We start from the raw sequence: 11,941 nt of genomic DNA, 5'->3' as shown, positions 1-11,941 counted from the left end.
CAGTGCTATGTGCTCAGAGATTCGTTGTGCAAGGAGCAAGGAATCCCATGCTTAGCTGGAATGACAGCAACAACAAAAATGGATTCAAGGTTTCCTGAAAGTGAGTAGATATGGTTGCAAAGGAAATGTGAGTAGATAATTTTGGGGACTTGAGCACACGCATTGCCCCGCCCCTAAGCCTCCCTTCTTTCCAGACCCTCCACTTCAAATCAGCCTGGCATTAGAGGGTCTGATGCTCAGTAAGCTGTATGGTGATGCCCCATTTGCTTGCACTTCATTCTGTTTTTGCCTCCTGGCATCCACTGCAATTTGAGCGGTCAGGGCTGAGGATTGGAGGAGTGAAGGACGGGCAGGGGGTACGGTTGGGCCTGGCACGAGGGTCAGTGAGTTCCATTAACAGCTGCCAGTGAATTGGCTGCTGACTGATGTACAGGGCACTTTGGGAGTGTTCCTTGGAGTTTTGATGGAATCCCTCAGCCAGAATCAGGGACTCCGGATGGGCTCAGGAATCTGGAAGCAGAATACCTTCTCTTCCCCTTCAGCTCTAGGTGGTAGAAATGAAAGTTTTCCAAAAGACATACACCCAGATCCCAAAACCTAGGGTCTGCTGGGTTCCTACATGCAATACAACATCATCCCCATTTTATTGATGGAGACTCAGAATACTCAACCTGCCCTAGGTAACAGAGTGAGTCAGTGCCAGTTCCGGGATTAGAACCTAAGTGTCCTTCTGCCAACCAGGATTCTCCCCTACTGCCAAAGGCACTGCCTGATCTAGCTTGATACAGCAGCCCTCTCCTCACCAGAGTGGCCTTGGTATCTGCAAACTCACCATGCAGAATTTATTCATAGGACAAGATATTTGCTTTCCTTAGTGGAGGAGCTGTCTGGGTCTAGGTGGGTCAAATCCTCACAGGTAGGTCAAAAGCCATGCAAAGGAATAGACAACTTAGGTGGACATTCTGGAAAAAGAGGCCTATCCATCTAAAATATGATCTCAGACTCCTGGGGTTGGGATTAGGAGACAGTGATGGAGAAAAGTGCATTCTGGTTTCAGGGAAAGCTGACCCCTTAGAATGTAGGTTGTAGAAGGAGCTTCCTCTTTATCTTAAGTCACAGGTCTTCTCCTCCATCTACGATACCCAGCATTTCACTTTGCCCAGCTAATTTTTCTCCGATGTTACCTCTTATACTCCATATTCAGACACTCATAATCTCTTGCCTGGACCATGGCAGTAGCCTCTTCCTTGTCCCTACTTGTCCAGGTCTGCAGGAAGCCAGTAAGTTACAGTTACTGAAACTCATCTATGAACCTCTGAACATGGACATGTCCTTCCTCACTGGCCCAAACATTTCCAACATCTCCTGTTAACCTATGAGGCTGAGTATTAACTTTTCACCTTGACATTTAAAACCCTTTACTCGGGACTTCCCTGGTGGCGCAGTGGTTAAGAATTCGTCTGCCAATGCTGGGAACAAGGATTCGAGCCCTGGTGCAGGAAGATCCCACGTGCCACGGAGCAACTAAGCCTGTGAGGAGCAACTAAGCCCGTGTGCCACAACTACTGAGCCTGCCACATGGCTTGTGGGATTTTAGTTTCCTGACCAGGGATTGAAACTTGGCCCTCGGCAGTGAGCTCACAGAGTCCTAAGCACTGGGCCGCCAGGGAATTCCCTCTCCTTTTCTTAATGATCTTGTAATTTGTCTAGAAAAATCTCATGCATTCATCAAAGATAAGTTCAAGTCATATATTCTTTTTTTTTTTTTTGCGGTACCTGGGCCTCTCACTGTTGTGGCCTCTCCCGTTGCGGAGCACAGGCTCCAGACGCACAGGCTCAGTGGCCATGGCTCACGGGCCCAGCCGCTCCGCGGCATGTGGGAGCTTCCTGGACCGGGGCACGAACCCGTATCCCCTGCATCGGCAGGTGGACTCTCAACCACTGCGCCACCAGGGAAGCCCTATACTCAGCTTTTTAATTTCCTTCAAGAAAATGTCAAAAGACAGGTTTTGTAAAAAAATATATATATTTTGTTCAACAGTTACGTAATATACATTTCCACAATAGCACTTTCAGCAATGACTTAGAATGTAAAACAAAAAGTTTTTTCATTAATCATCCTTGCAAGGACCCTCCCGCCATCCCAGGGGTAGAACTGGGATTCACAGAGGAAAGCAATTTGCCCAAGTCTCCATTTAAAAAAAGAAACAAAACACTAGTAGTCATGGAAGATAAACTTAAAACATCAATAACTTAAATAAGATTAATATTACTTAAGGCATCATGTTTCATATCAATAAAGTGCACACTCTTTAAAATTATAATAAGATAACATCATAGGGCAGTTAGGGAAAGCCAGAAGAAAACAGTCTTCAGATTCTCGGGTTGTGGAGGGAGTGCTCAAGGCTTTGGAGTTTGCCTTTTCTTGTCCAGATGTCTCATGGAGTCCTGGACCCACTTCTGCTTGGGGTCTGCACAGATGTCCTTGCCCAGTATGGTCTTGAAGCTGTGGAGAAGAGAGGGGACGGTTAGATGGAGTTCCGTTGAGATTTCAGCCTATGAATGCAGCCTATTTACCCCAAGACGCTGCCGTGGGAACTTGAGGAGGAAAGCAGGTGGAAGGAGGGAGCCCAGGGCAAGTCAGTCCTGTAGATGGTGCAGATAAAGCCATCCTGATTTCAGGCTAAAGAAACCGGGATGGTCTGAATAAGCACCCAGATGGAGAGTGATGTTAGGAGTAACTTCTTCCCTTGTGGCTGCAGTTTTTCCATTGGGCACCTTTGGATATTGGATTAGGTCATGTAACTCTCTGACTTCACATTTGTGAACCATGCCCCTGGCGCCCCGAGGAAGAACTGGACCACGGAGGCCTGAAGTGTTCAACTCACATCACAGCTTCTTTGGGACACTTGCTGCTGGTGACTCTTCTATAGCTCATCAGCCTCTGATTCGAGATCTTCTTATTGGCGAATGTATAACAGCAGGTGACTGGGGAGTTAATTGCATCTGGAAATAGAACCACAAAGAAAAAGCACTTTAGGACGGACTAGGTTCTTTCTGATCTCAATCAGAGCAGAAAAGAGGAGTAAGGAGAAGACAAAAGGGAGTCAGGAGTGGAGGTAGAACCACTTAAATCCCAATACTTCTGCCTATGCTAGAATAGCATACAAACTCAGTTTCCTATGCTCTAAAATGGGTATACAGCATCGATAATGAACTGAGGGAAGGGAGCTCTGTTAAAACTAAATAACTTAAAAAAAAAACTAAATAACTTTTGGAAGTGCTCTTAGGAGGAGCTAATAATCCAAGTTATCAGGGTCAGGGACACAGCTGTGGGTCCCCTTTAGGCTCCAAGTAATCGATGCTTGGTTGTGAGTTTCCCTGGTACCCACTGCCTCTGCAAAACTGAGTCTCTGGAGTCCAGATTCCAGGTCTCCTCCTCTGCCCTCCACAGTATCTGGAAATACCCTGCCAGAGAACCCCCTCTCTTTATATCCCAGTCCCCAAATTTTGCTGAAAGGAGCCAGGGCAGTAACTGCTCTGGGTTCAGGCTTCCAGAGCTGGAGTTCTGGAAGGAGCTGGATTTGGGGTCTGCAGCTGGAATTCTCATCCCGGCTCTGCCCAAGGGAAGCTCTGTGATCAAGCTCACTCCTATGCCTCTCTGACTTTCCTAGTTAAAGCGAGCGTGTGGGTACCTTCTGCTCTGATGGCCCATCACAACCCAGGGATGGGGTGATGTGCTTCAAAGGGAAAGAGACAGGGGACTTACCTGGCTGAGCGAGCACCTGGGTGCTGAAGGCGGCTGTTGTGAGCAGCAGACACAGGAGGGCTGCGGACACCTTCATGTTGGAGGGAGAGGATTCAAGATTCAGCGTGGGAGCTGTTGGTTTCTGGATTGGTCTCAGCCTCTCTGCTCCTGCAGTGGCTTTGCCTGCCTTTTATTGAAAACCAAGAGGGTGGAGCAATGGGAGAGAGGTTGGCCCAGGACAGCATCATCCTCAATGAATGACGAAGTGGAATCTTGAAAGTGCTGAGCAAGTGAAGCACCCGAAGACATTTCCAGGAAGTAGAAGAGAGAAGCGGTAGGTCAGGACTGGACACTTTTTCCATTCGAAGCTGAGATAAAAAGAAATGGGAGGAGCAGGGTACAGTTATATCCCGAGAGACCACAGACGTAAACCAAACGGTTTATTCTTAAGGATTCTGCTTTCTCCGAAGTGAAAACTGCAGAAAGGAAGGGAAGCAAGAGAAAGAGAGGTCACAAGGACGATGAAAGCATCTCTGAGCTTAACCATGGTTTAACCCTGGTCCACCTTCAAGCAACATCCCAGGGGACCTTCAAGCCAAGAAACGGTTCTGAAGTCTTGGCAGCCCCCCCCCCCCCCCGCAACAGCATACTAAATCCCCTTGCTCTTTAAAATGTAGGATGGTGGTACAATTGAAGCTTAGCCGAACTATAGGGTTTTTTTAAACTATAAAAGTGAATTCTAGAATCATCGGATTTAAGACTTGGAAGAAGCCCTCTAAATCATGTAGTGCTGCAAAAGAAATTTTCATGTAATACTAATGCAGTACTTACTCTGTGCCAGGAATATTCTAAGCCCTTTACAAATGCCAAGGCTTTCAATTCTCCAACCCCATCTAGTAGGTATTGTTCATTCCAATTTTATAGCCAGGCAACGAAGATACAGAGAAGGTAAGTAACCTGCTTGAGTTCCCCCAAGAAGAACCCAGTGTCTTGTGCTGTCATGACTAGGACATATGAAAGGGGCACATTCTCCAGCTGGCTCTCTGGTCATTTACCTGGGTGCCCTCTGTCCTCAGCCTCTGCCAAACTAGCCGACATCTAAAGGGGAGTCGGGGATGTTCCTTGCGGTTAAGTCATTATGGGATTTGGAGCCTGTGGTTAGCACAGCAGGCAGACAAGACAAGAAGCGTGTCCTTTGCTACGGCGGCTGTTAGCCCAGCTTCTTTCTGGATTCCTAGGTAGCAGGGGTGAGCAAAGGAACAGCATTACTGGAATTAGAACACTTGCCTTCATGCTGCAGCTCTGTCTTAGATTTCCTCAGAAACCCCAGAAGCAGTCATAATACCTAAGACCTCAGCATTCATTTCAGTGAACTCTTTTCTCTTACAAATATGATAGGATTCCTTGAGGCATGTTGGTGGCTAAGCCGAGCCTCGAATTCAGGTCTCTACTTCCCCATTCCACTGCCTCGTGCTTTTGAGCTTGCTTGGTCTTTGCCCAGTGAGCATGGAAGGAGCTGGTGACCTTTCTTTCTTAGAGAGTCTTTGAGACAAGGTCTATGAAATACATGGAACTTTTTGGAAGAACCGTCTGACATTTGTAACCACTACTACATTTGTAATAAGAAATGGGTTCTATTGAACAAACGACTGTATCTGGTCCATATTAGTGGTGAGCAATGGCGAAGAAGAGGACTAGCTGGTGTCACTGAGTGTTTCCCAGGAGCCAGGCCCTGTGCTTGGGTGATTTCCAGCATTGTCTCATTGGTCCTCCAAACAACCCAACTTGCCTTACATTGCAACTGAAGTGAACTCACTTGTCGAGGATCTCACAGGTAAGAGCAGGTGGGGCTGAGATTCCCACCCAGGACACTGATTCCAGAATCCCTACTTCCAGGCACTAGGCTTAATGTCTCAGGATGGATATTGGTTTCCTAGAGAATCTAAGAGCAGAGAATCTATGGAGAAGCCATGCCAGGCTCTTGGGTGTGATTCCAAAAGGGCAGGACAAAGAGAACAAATTAACTTGGGCACTGCTCTGCTTGTGCCCCTCTAGGAGCCTTAACTGCATTCTGCCTGACTCCTTTTAACCCGCCTACCACCTCCTCACCCCCGACTTGGGCTGTTTTGCTCAGTGCTCTGCCAACAGCTCTATCCATTCTTACTGAATGAGTCAATTATTTTCAGGAATGGAGACTGTGTAACGTCATGTACGTCTTCCCAGACCATCTCACCTTAACTTCCGAGACATTTTTCCTCATATTAATGGAAACTCCTCTCTAGTCTATTAGTGTCCTTTTCTGTGGACTTGGTGGATTTCATCCCGTTTCCTTCTAGAATCCGGTCATTCCTTGGATTTTTGTCTAGGTTAACAAATTTAAAGATGTTGAGATCTTAAAAAATGTAAGTCTATAAGAAAAAAACCCCACAAAACCCCCATAATATTGAAAAGTAATAGAACATCTGGGTCTGAAGGTTTTATCTGGAAAGTTTTCAGCTGGATAGATATCAGGCTTTCGTATATGATTATTCAGGTTGTCTATTTCTTTGTGGGAAAGTTTGGGAATTTGTTTCTTGTGATGTATTGGTTGGTTTTATGTATCGTGTTGAATTTATGGACATATATTTGTCCACAATATTCTTTTATTACCTCTTTATTGTCTAAAGGTTAAACGCTGATGTATCATCTTTCATTCATGACATTGATAATTTGTCTTTATAAATAAAAATATAATTCCCCTAAAAAAATCAAGATGTTGAGATCTTGAAACTGCTCTCTCTTGATTCTGCTAGGTAGTTATCATTCCTCGTCTCCTAGAGCCAATGCACCTGTAGAGATCTTACAGTACATCTCCTCTTCTTATGTAAGGAAACCATATTCTTGATATGGGCAGGGAGAGCAGCTGGCCCCTGGTCACCCATAGTCACACAGAGAAGTTTTCAGGGTTTTTTTTCTGAGTTTTCAGGCAGACTTCTGAGTATTTGAAGCCATGTCTCTGCTTCAGGAAGGGATCACCATTTTTGGAAAGTGACTCAGTCACTGCAAGTGTCAGGCAACAAACAGATCAAAGGTGAAAGATGAGTCAGAAGAGAAAGTCTTCAGGAAGATGGTAGCTGCCTCCCTGTCACTTCTGCTCAGTCAAGAAGAGCTGCTCTCCCCAGATGGAGGGTCAATCACAGGATGGGAGAAACAAGTGGAAATTCCCACTCTGAGGCAGCTCTGGAAGTCCCCAGATTCCTTGGAGAAGAATGCACTTGGCTGGAGCCTGCATTCCAGATGCTGGGTTTGGATCCAGAGACGTCTCACGCGGGGCATGTGCTGCGAACATCCCAGTGCAAGGTCCGGGTTGGGGCCCTGCTTCAGGGCATGCAAGGGAAAGGCCCCGGGGAGAGTTGTGGCGAGAAGGCAGGGTTAAGGTTTTGCTGTTCCCCAGAATCCCCAGTCCCCCTGGGACCCCTCCTCAACAACACACAGATGAGGAATGGAAAAGTTCCTCTTGGTGAATAATCTTTCCTTCCTTCCTCCCTGTGGGCTGACCTCACCCCCCGCCCCAACCCGGATCTTCCGCGTGGACCTTGATCATCGGCCCAGACTCCCACTCAGTGTCAGGGGCAAAGGAAAGATGAACTGAGAGTGATCTTTCTAGACATATCAGAAGCCAGCACCTCGCCCCTGCCTTGGTCCCTTCCACAGTTCGGTTGCTTCCCCCTCTGCATCTAGCACGGGCGCACTTACCTTTGCATGCTGATGCTTCTCCGGTTCAGGCCTTAGAGTGAGATACACAGTAGGCCTTGCACCCATTAGGTCCTTTCTAGACACTTCCCCAGGCCTCTCCGCCTGCTGCTACCTACCGTTCTCCTCCACGTTAGCTCTGAATTCTAGGGAGGACAGAGCTTACTTTCCTGGGGCCCCAACTCTAGGATCCCTTGCCTTTCAAGGATGAGAAATCCATTCTTTATTCTTGCACAGAATGTCAGATAAAAACAGAACCTTGGAGATTATCTTCCTGTTTCATGGATGGGGAGATTGAGGCCAAGAAAGAGGCTGTGACAGGCCTGAGGTGACGTAGTAGACGAACAGCAGAGTTTGTGGGGACTTGTCCGTTTCTGGGTTCTCAGCGTAGCACCCTTCCTCAGATGCTGCACTAACTCCTTGTTATAACACACAAACAGTTAGCATCTTTTCGGTACACAGCACCAGGTAGGGGACTGGGATTGGAGGATGGGAAAAGCGAGCCAGACATGCAGCCTGCTTTCCAGATGAGATGATTAAGTAGCCACGGGAAGTCAGGCTGAGTTTATAAATAAACCCAAGCAGTGCTCACCCCAAGCTTCAGCATCCAGGCATTTCCTGTGTTCCAGGTGGATCCGCCCCAAGTTTATATGTGTGAAAGAGCCGCGGATGTTTGGGGGAGGGAGCAGGGGGGATAGCCTATGGGAAGAGAAAGGAAAGGTTCACCTGCAACAGCCAGCTCTTGCTGGTTGGGGACGGAGAGAATGGGTCTCAGCCCAGTGGGGGGCTTGTCACGTAGACTGCCTTGTGGGCCAGTCCTCAGGGACCAGCACCTGAGCCCTACAGTGAGGGGCTGCTCTGGGCAAGGGGGTCACGTCTAAGAAAATCGTTAGGATAATGACAGTGTAAGACTCGATACTGCTCCCCAGATAGACTGTAACCAGGGGTAGCACCATGTGGGAGAAGCCACTTTCTAGGGATTGCACTGCCCAAGGTGCCCCAGGCAGTGTCAAGGGGGCTGGTGAGCACAGTTGAGGTACCCCTGTGACAGCCCTGAACTTGGGGGCATCGTAGGGAAACAGAGCTCATGAAGAGCAGGTGGAGTGGAGACAGAGAAACACTGCTTTGACAGCCTTCTATGGCATCCGTGGTTTTTGTTTGTTTGTTTGTTTGTTTGTTTTTGCGTTACGCGGGCCTCTCACTGTTGTGGCCTCTCCCGTTGCGGAGCACAGGCTCCGGGCGCGCAGGCTCAGCGGCCATGGCTCACGGGCCCAGCCGCTCCGCGGCATGTGGGATCTTCCCGGACCGGGGCACGAACCCGTATCCCCTGCATCGGCAGGCGGACTCTCAACCGCTGCGCCACCAGGGAAGCCCGGCATCCGTGTTTTAACACCTGTGTTGGGGTCCTCTGAAGGAAACGCAAGTGACACACAGAATCACTGCAATAACCAGAGAGGTGCAGAGCTGTGAGAGCCCCAGCTACGGGGCTCAGGAAAGCTTCATGGTGGTTATTTTAAGATGGGCTCAGGGGCTGGCAGGTTTCGAACCTCGGGTGATTACTGGATGGAGGAGGGGTGCATTCTGGAGCGAACTTAGAGAGATCAGAGGTTTAAAGTGCCCACATAGCTTCTTGGGATCTTGTTAAAGTACAGATTCTGATTCTGTAAGTCTTGGGCGGGCCTGAGATCCTGCATTTCTAACCAGCTCCCAGGTGAGGCTTATGATACTGGCCTATCGTCCCATTAGAAGAACCTTAAAAGGGCTCAGCAGGGGAAATTGTGGTCAGGGGTGGGAAACATGAGCAGTTCATCGTGTCTAGACAAGGGTTCTTACCTGTGGCTCTTGGCTAGGCTTCAAGAACCGTCTGTAATTGTGTCCCACATTTACGTGATTGTGTATTTTTCTGGAGAGCAGGTCCGTAGCTGCCATCAGATTAGCAAAGGCATCCGTGACCTCCAGATAGTTAAGGACCACTGAACCTAACAAAAATAGAGTTCTGGTCTTCACCTCTGACCTGCTGAATCGCAGTCTGTAATTTTATTATTTAAAGATTATTTTTTCTTTCTTTCCCCCTTTTTTAAATTGAAGTATACTTGATTTACAATGTTGTGTTAGTTTCTGCTATACAGTAAAGTGATTCAGTTATACATATATATTGATATTCTTTTCCATTGTGGTCTATCACAGGATATTGACTATAGTTCCCTGTGCTCTACAGTAGGACCTTGTTGTTTATCTATTCTCTATATAATAGTTTGCATCTGCTAACCCCAAACTCCCAGTCCATCCCTCCCCCACCCCCCCAAAGCTGTATTTTTTCTAAGCTCTCCTCCTACCCTCAGATGATTGCTGGTCTATATTTGGGCACCCCTGGGCTGAGCATAGGGTGCATGGGGTAGAGGCTGTGCTGGAGGGCTGGGTGGCACAAACAGGAGAAAGGCACAGACAGAAAAAAGAAAACAGGGAGATGGAAAGCGTAAGAGAAGAGAGGGGGTAAAGAAGAGGGAAACTTGAATCGTGGAAAGAGCCCCAGGCAATGTCAGGCCACTAGGGCCAGAGGCCTGGCTCTGCTTCTGTCTAGCTGGATGGCTTTGCACAAGTCACTTGACTTCTCTGGGCCTCTTCTGTAACGTATGATTAGTAAGACAGCGTTTCTAACATTGTCATGAGACTCCTATGAAATAATAAGCCAAAGGTGTTTTGTAAGCAGCGTGTAAAAAGCTGTGTCACTCTGAGGGCCTGAGCAATACGATCTCAGACAGTCTCTGGGTACAAGGCCAAGCCCAGGAAGCCCTGATGGTTTTTTTTTTTTTTTTTTGACTGCACTACATGGCATGTGGGATCTTAGTTCACTGGCCAAGGATCCAACCCGTGCCTCCTGCAGCTGGAAGTGTGGATTCTTAACCACTGGACCACTGGGGAAGTCCCCAAGCCTCCACTCTTATTTCTTGCTCTGAAAGTGGATTGGGCATCTATATCATGCAGTCAGGTTTCGATTTCCCGGGCTCTTTTTTATCAGTTTTCTTGTCTGTGTGTGGACAGGGAGAGAGCCTTTAGGGGCTGACAAAAACTGAGGGTCAGAGAGGAGCAGCTCCCAAATCGAGTTAGGGTATCAGCTCCCTCACCCAGCAGCCAGCTCTCACTGGAAGTTCACATTCTGACACGTCCTTGTCTGCCTTTAACCTCCTGTGGCCCCCAGAGTCATTCTTGGCTTCTAGAACCCTCCATGCTCCATCCCACCTCAAGGCCCTTGCCCAGGCCGGACCCCAGCTCCTGGTACAGTGTCTTTCCTATAATGGATTCTCAACAAATATTGTTTGAACTAATGAACAGCCCAAGACTCTCACAGCATTTCTCCCAGATATCTGAATTATGGGATGATTTAGTATCAGGCAGGGAAATGAGTAGGGAAGCAAGACTTTTTTTACCGAGTTCCCCACTTCTTCTATTTGGGGACGAGATCGTGGCAGGGCTGGGGAAACAGTGCCTGGACCACTACCAAATGGTGGCTTTCGGGGGCCCCATAAATCCCTTATGGGGATGGGCTGTTTCTCCCTTTTGGTTGCAAAACGTGCATGCCGAGAAAGGGAAAGTTCAACCCAAAAAAAGCTCCTGCTTTGTTAATAGTTTCAGGTGGCTCGCTGGTGGAACCTGCGGTTGCAAAGCACTGGCTACACTCCAAAGTTCTCCCTGCATTTACGTAAATTGGAGTCTGAGAGAGGGTCTGAATGAGGATGCTGAAGGTATTTGTGCAAGGGAGAGAGTGATCTTGGCGGAAATTGTTCTGCAAAACACATGCAACCTTTCTGGCTTAGATGCAGGGACCTGAGAACAAAACATTATTAAATAATCCACCTAATGGTGTAGGAATGTCAGGCATGCAGGTGGGCAGGGATTTTTGTCCTGTATCCCCAGCACCAGCACCCAGCATTAGGGGTTTGACATATATGTGATAACGAATGAATTAGGGGAAGATAACTAGAGCTGGAAGGTGCGTGAGAGGTCCTAGAGTTGACAATCCCTGCCCTGATTAAATCAAAATGGGGAAAAGAATGTTTCCCAGGATTTTAGTGCACTCGTAAGTCAGTGCAGACAAGCCGTGTGTGTGTGTGTGTGTGTGTGTGTGTGTGTGTGTGTTGTGGAAAGTGCCTGGTCAGGGATCTTAACATTTTCCAGTGAGACTGCCAGCTATTTTTTCTCTAGGAGAAACACTTCTTTGTTTGTAGAGAAATTTTACTGAGGCCATAGAATTAGGCACTCATTGTGAATAGGCACTCATTGCCCTGGAGGGAGGGAGGAAAGAACTTTTGGTGGCCAAAGAGAAAGGCTGCCCCTTCGAGCACCCCTTGCGATGCAGAGCTGGCCACAGGGGGAGCAAATGGACCAAATGGACATTTGCTTAAGGACCAGGTGACCTTCTAAAAGGAGAGGAATCGAGACCCTGTCTTTCAAGTCCAAAAT

The 11,941-nt window shown here is 47.8% G+C and overlaps 1 protein-coding gene across 1 annotated transcript; it reads right to left on the bottom strand.

Moving 5' to 3' along the window:
• Window positions 1-2,007: 2,007 nt before the first annotated feature.
• On the bottom strand, window positions 2,008-3,929 carry LOC137211729 (C-C motif chemokine 2). Its single transcript, XM_067714306.1, has 3 exons — window positions 3,770-3,929; window positions 2,889-3,006; window positions 2,008-2,506 (listed from the first exon to the last, which is right to left on the bottom strand). Exons 1-3 carry the CDS (start codon window positions 3,843-3,845, stop codon window positions 2,401-2,403), a joined length of 300 nt encoding a protein of 99 aa, XP_067570407.1. The 5' UTR covers window positions 3,846-3,929; the 3' UTR covers window positions 2,008-2,400.
• Between the last annotated feature and the right edge of the window lie 8,012 nt (window positions 3,930-11,941).

The sequence above is a fragment of the Pseudorca crassidens genome, chromosome 19 (genome assembly GCF_039906515.1).
Source record: "Pseudorca crassidens isolate mPseCra1 chromosome 19, mPseCra1.hap1, whole genome shotgun sequence".
Classification (NCBI taxonomy): domain Eukaryota; kingdom Metazoa; phylum Chordata; class Mammalia; order Artiodactyla; family Delphinidae; genus Pseudorca; species Pseudorca crassidens.
This window is presented reverse-complemented; position numbering and strand designations above follow the sequence as displayed.

Excerpts from the sequence above, each read along its gene's own strand:
- LOC137211729 (XM_067714306.1), bottom strand. The coding sequence starts at position 3,845 with ATGAAGGTGTCCGCAGCCCTCCTGTGTCTGCTGCTCACAACAGCCGCC. Across the intron at positions 3,007-3,769 it reads CCAGGTGCTCGCTCAGCCAG|ATGCAATTAACTCCCCAGTC; the intron begins GTAAGTCCCCTG and ends TTCTATTTCCAG. Across the intron at positions 2,507-2,888 it reads TGTCCCAAAGAAGCTGTGAT|CTTCAAGACCATACTGGGCA; the intron begins GTGAGTTGAACA and ends TCTTCTCCACAG.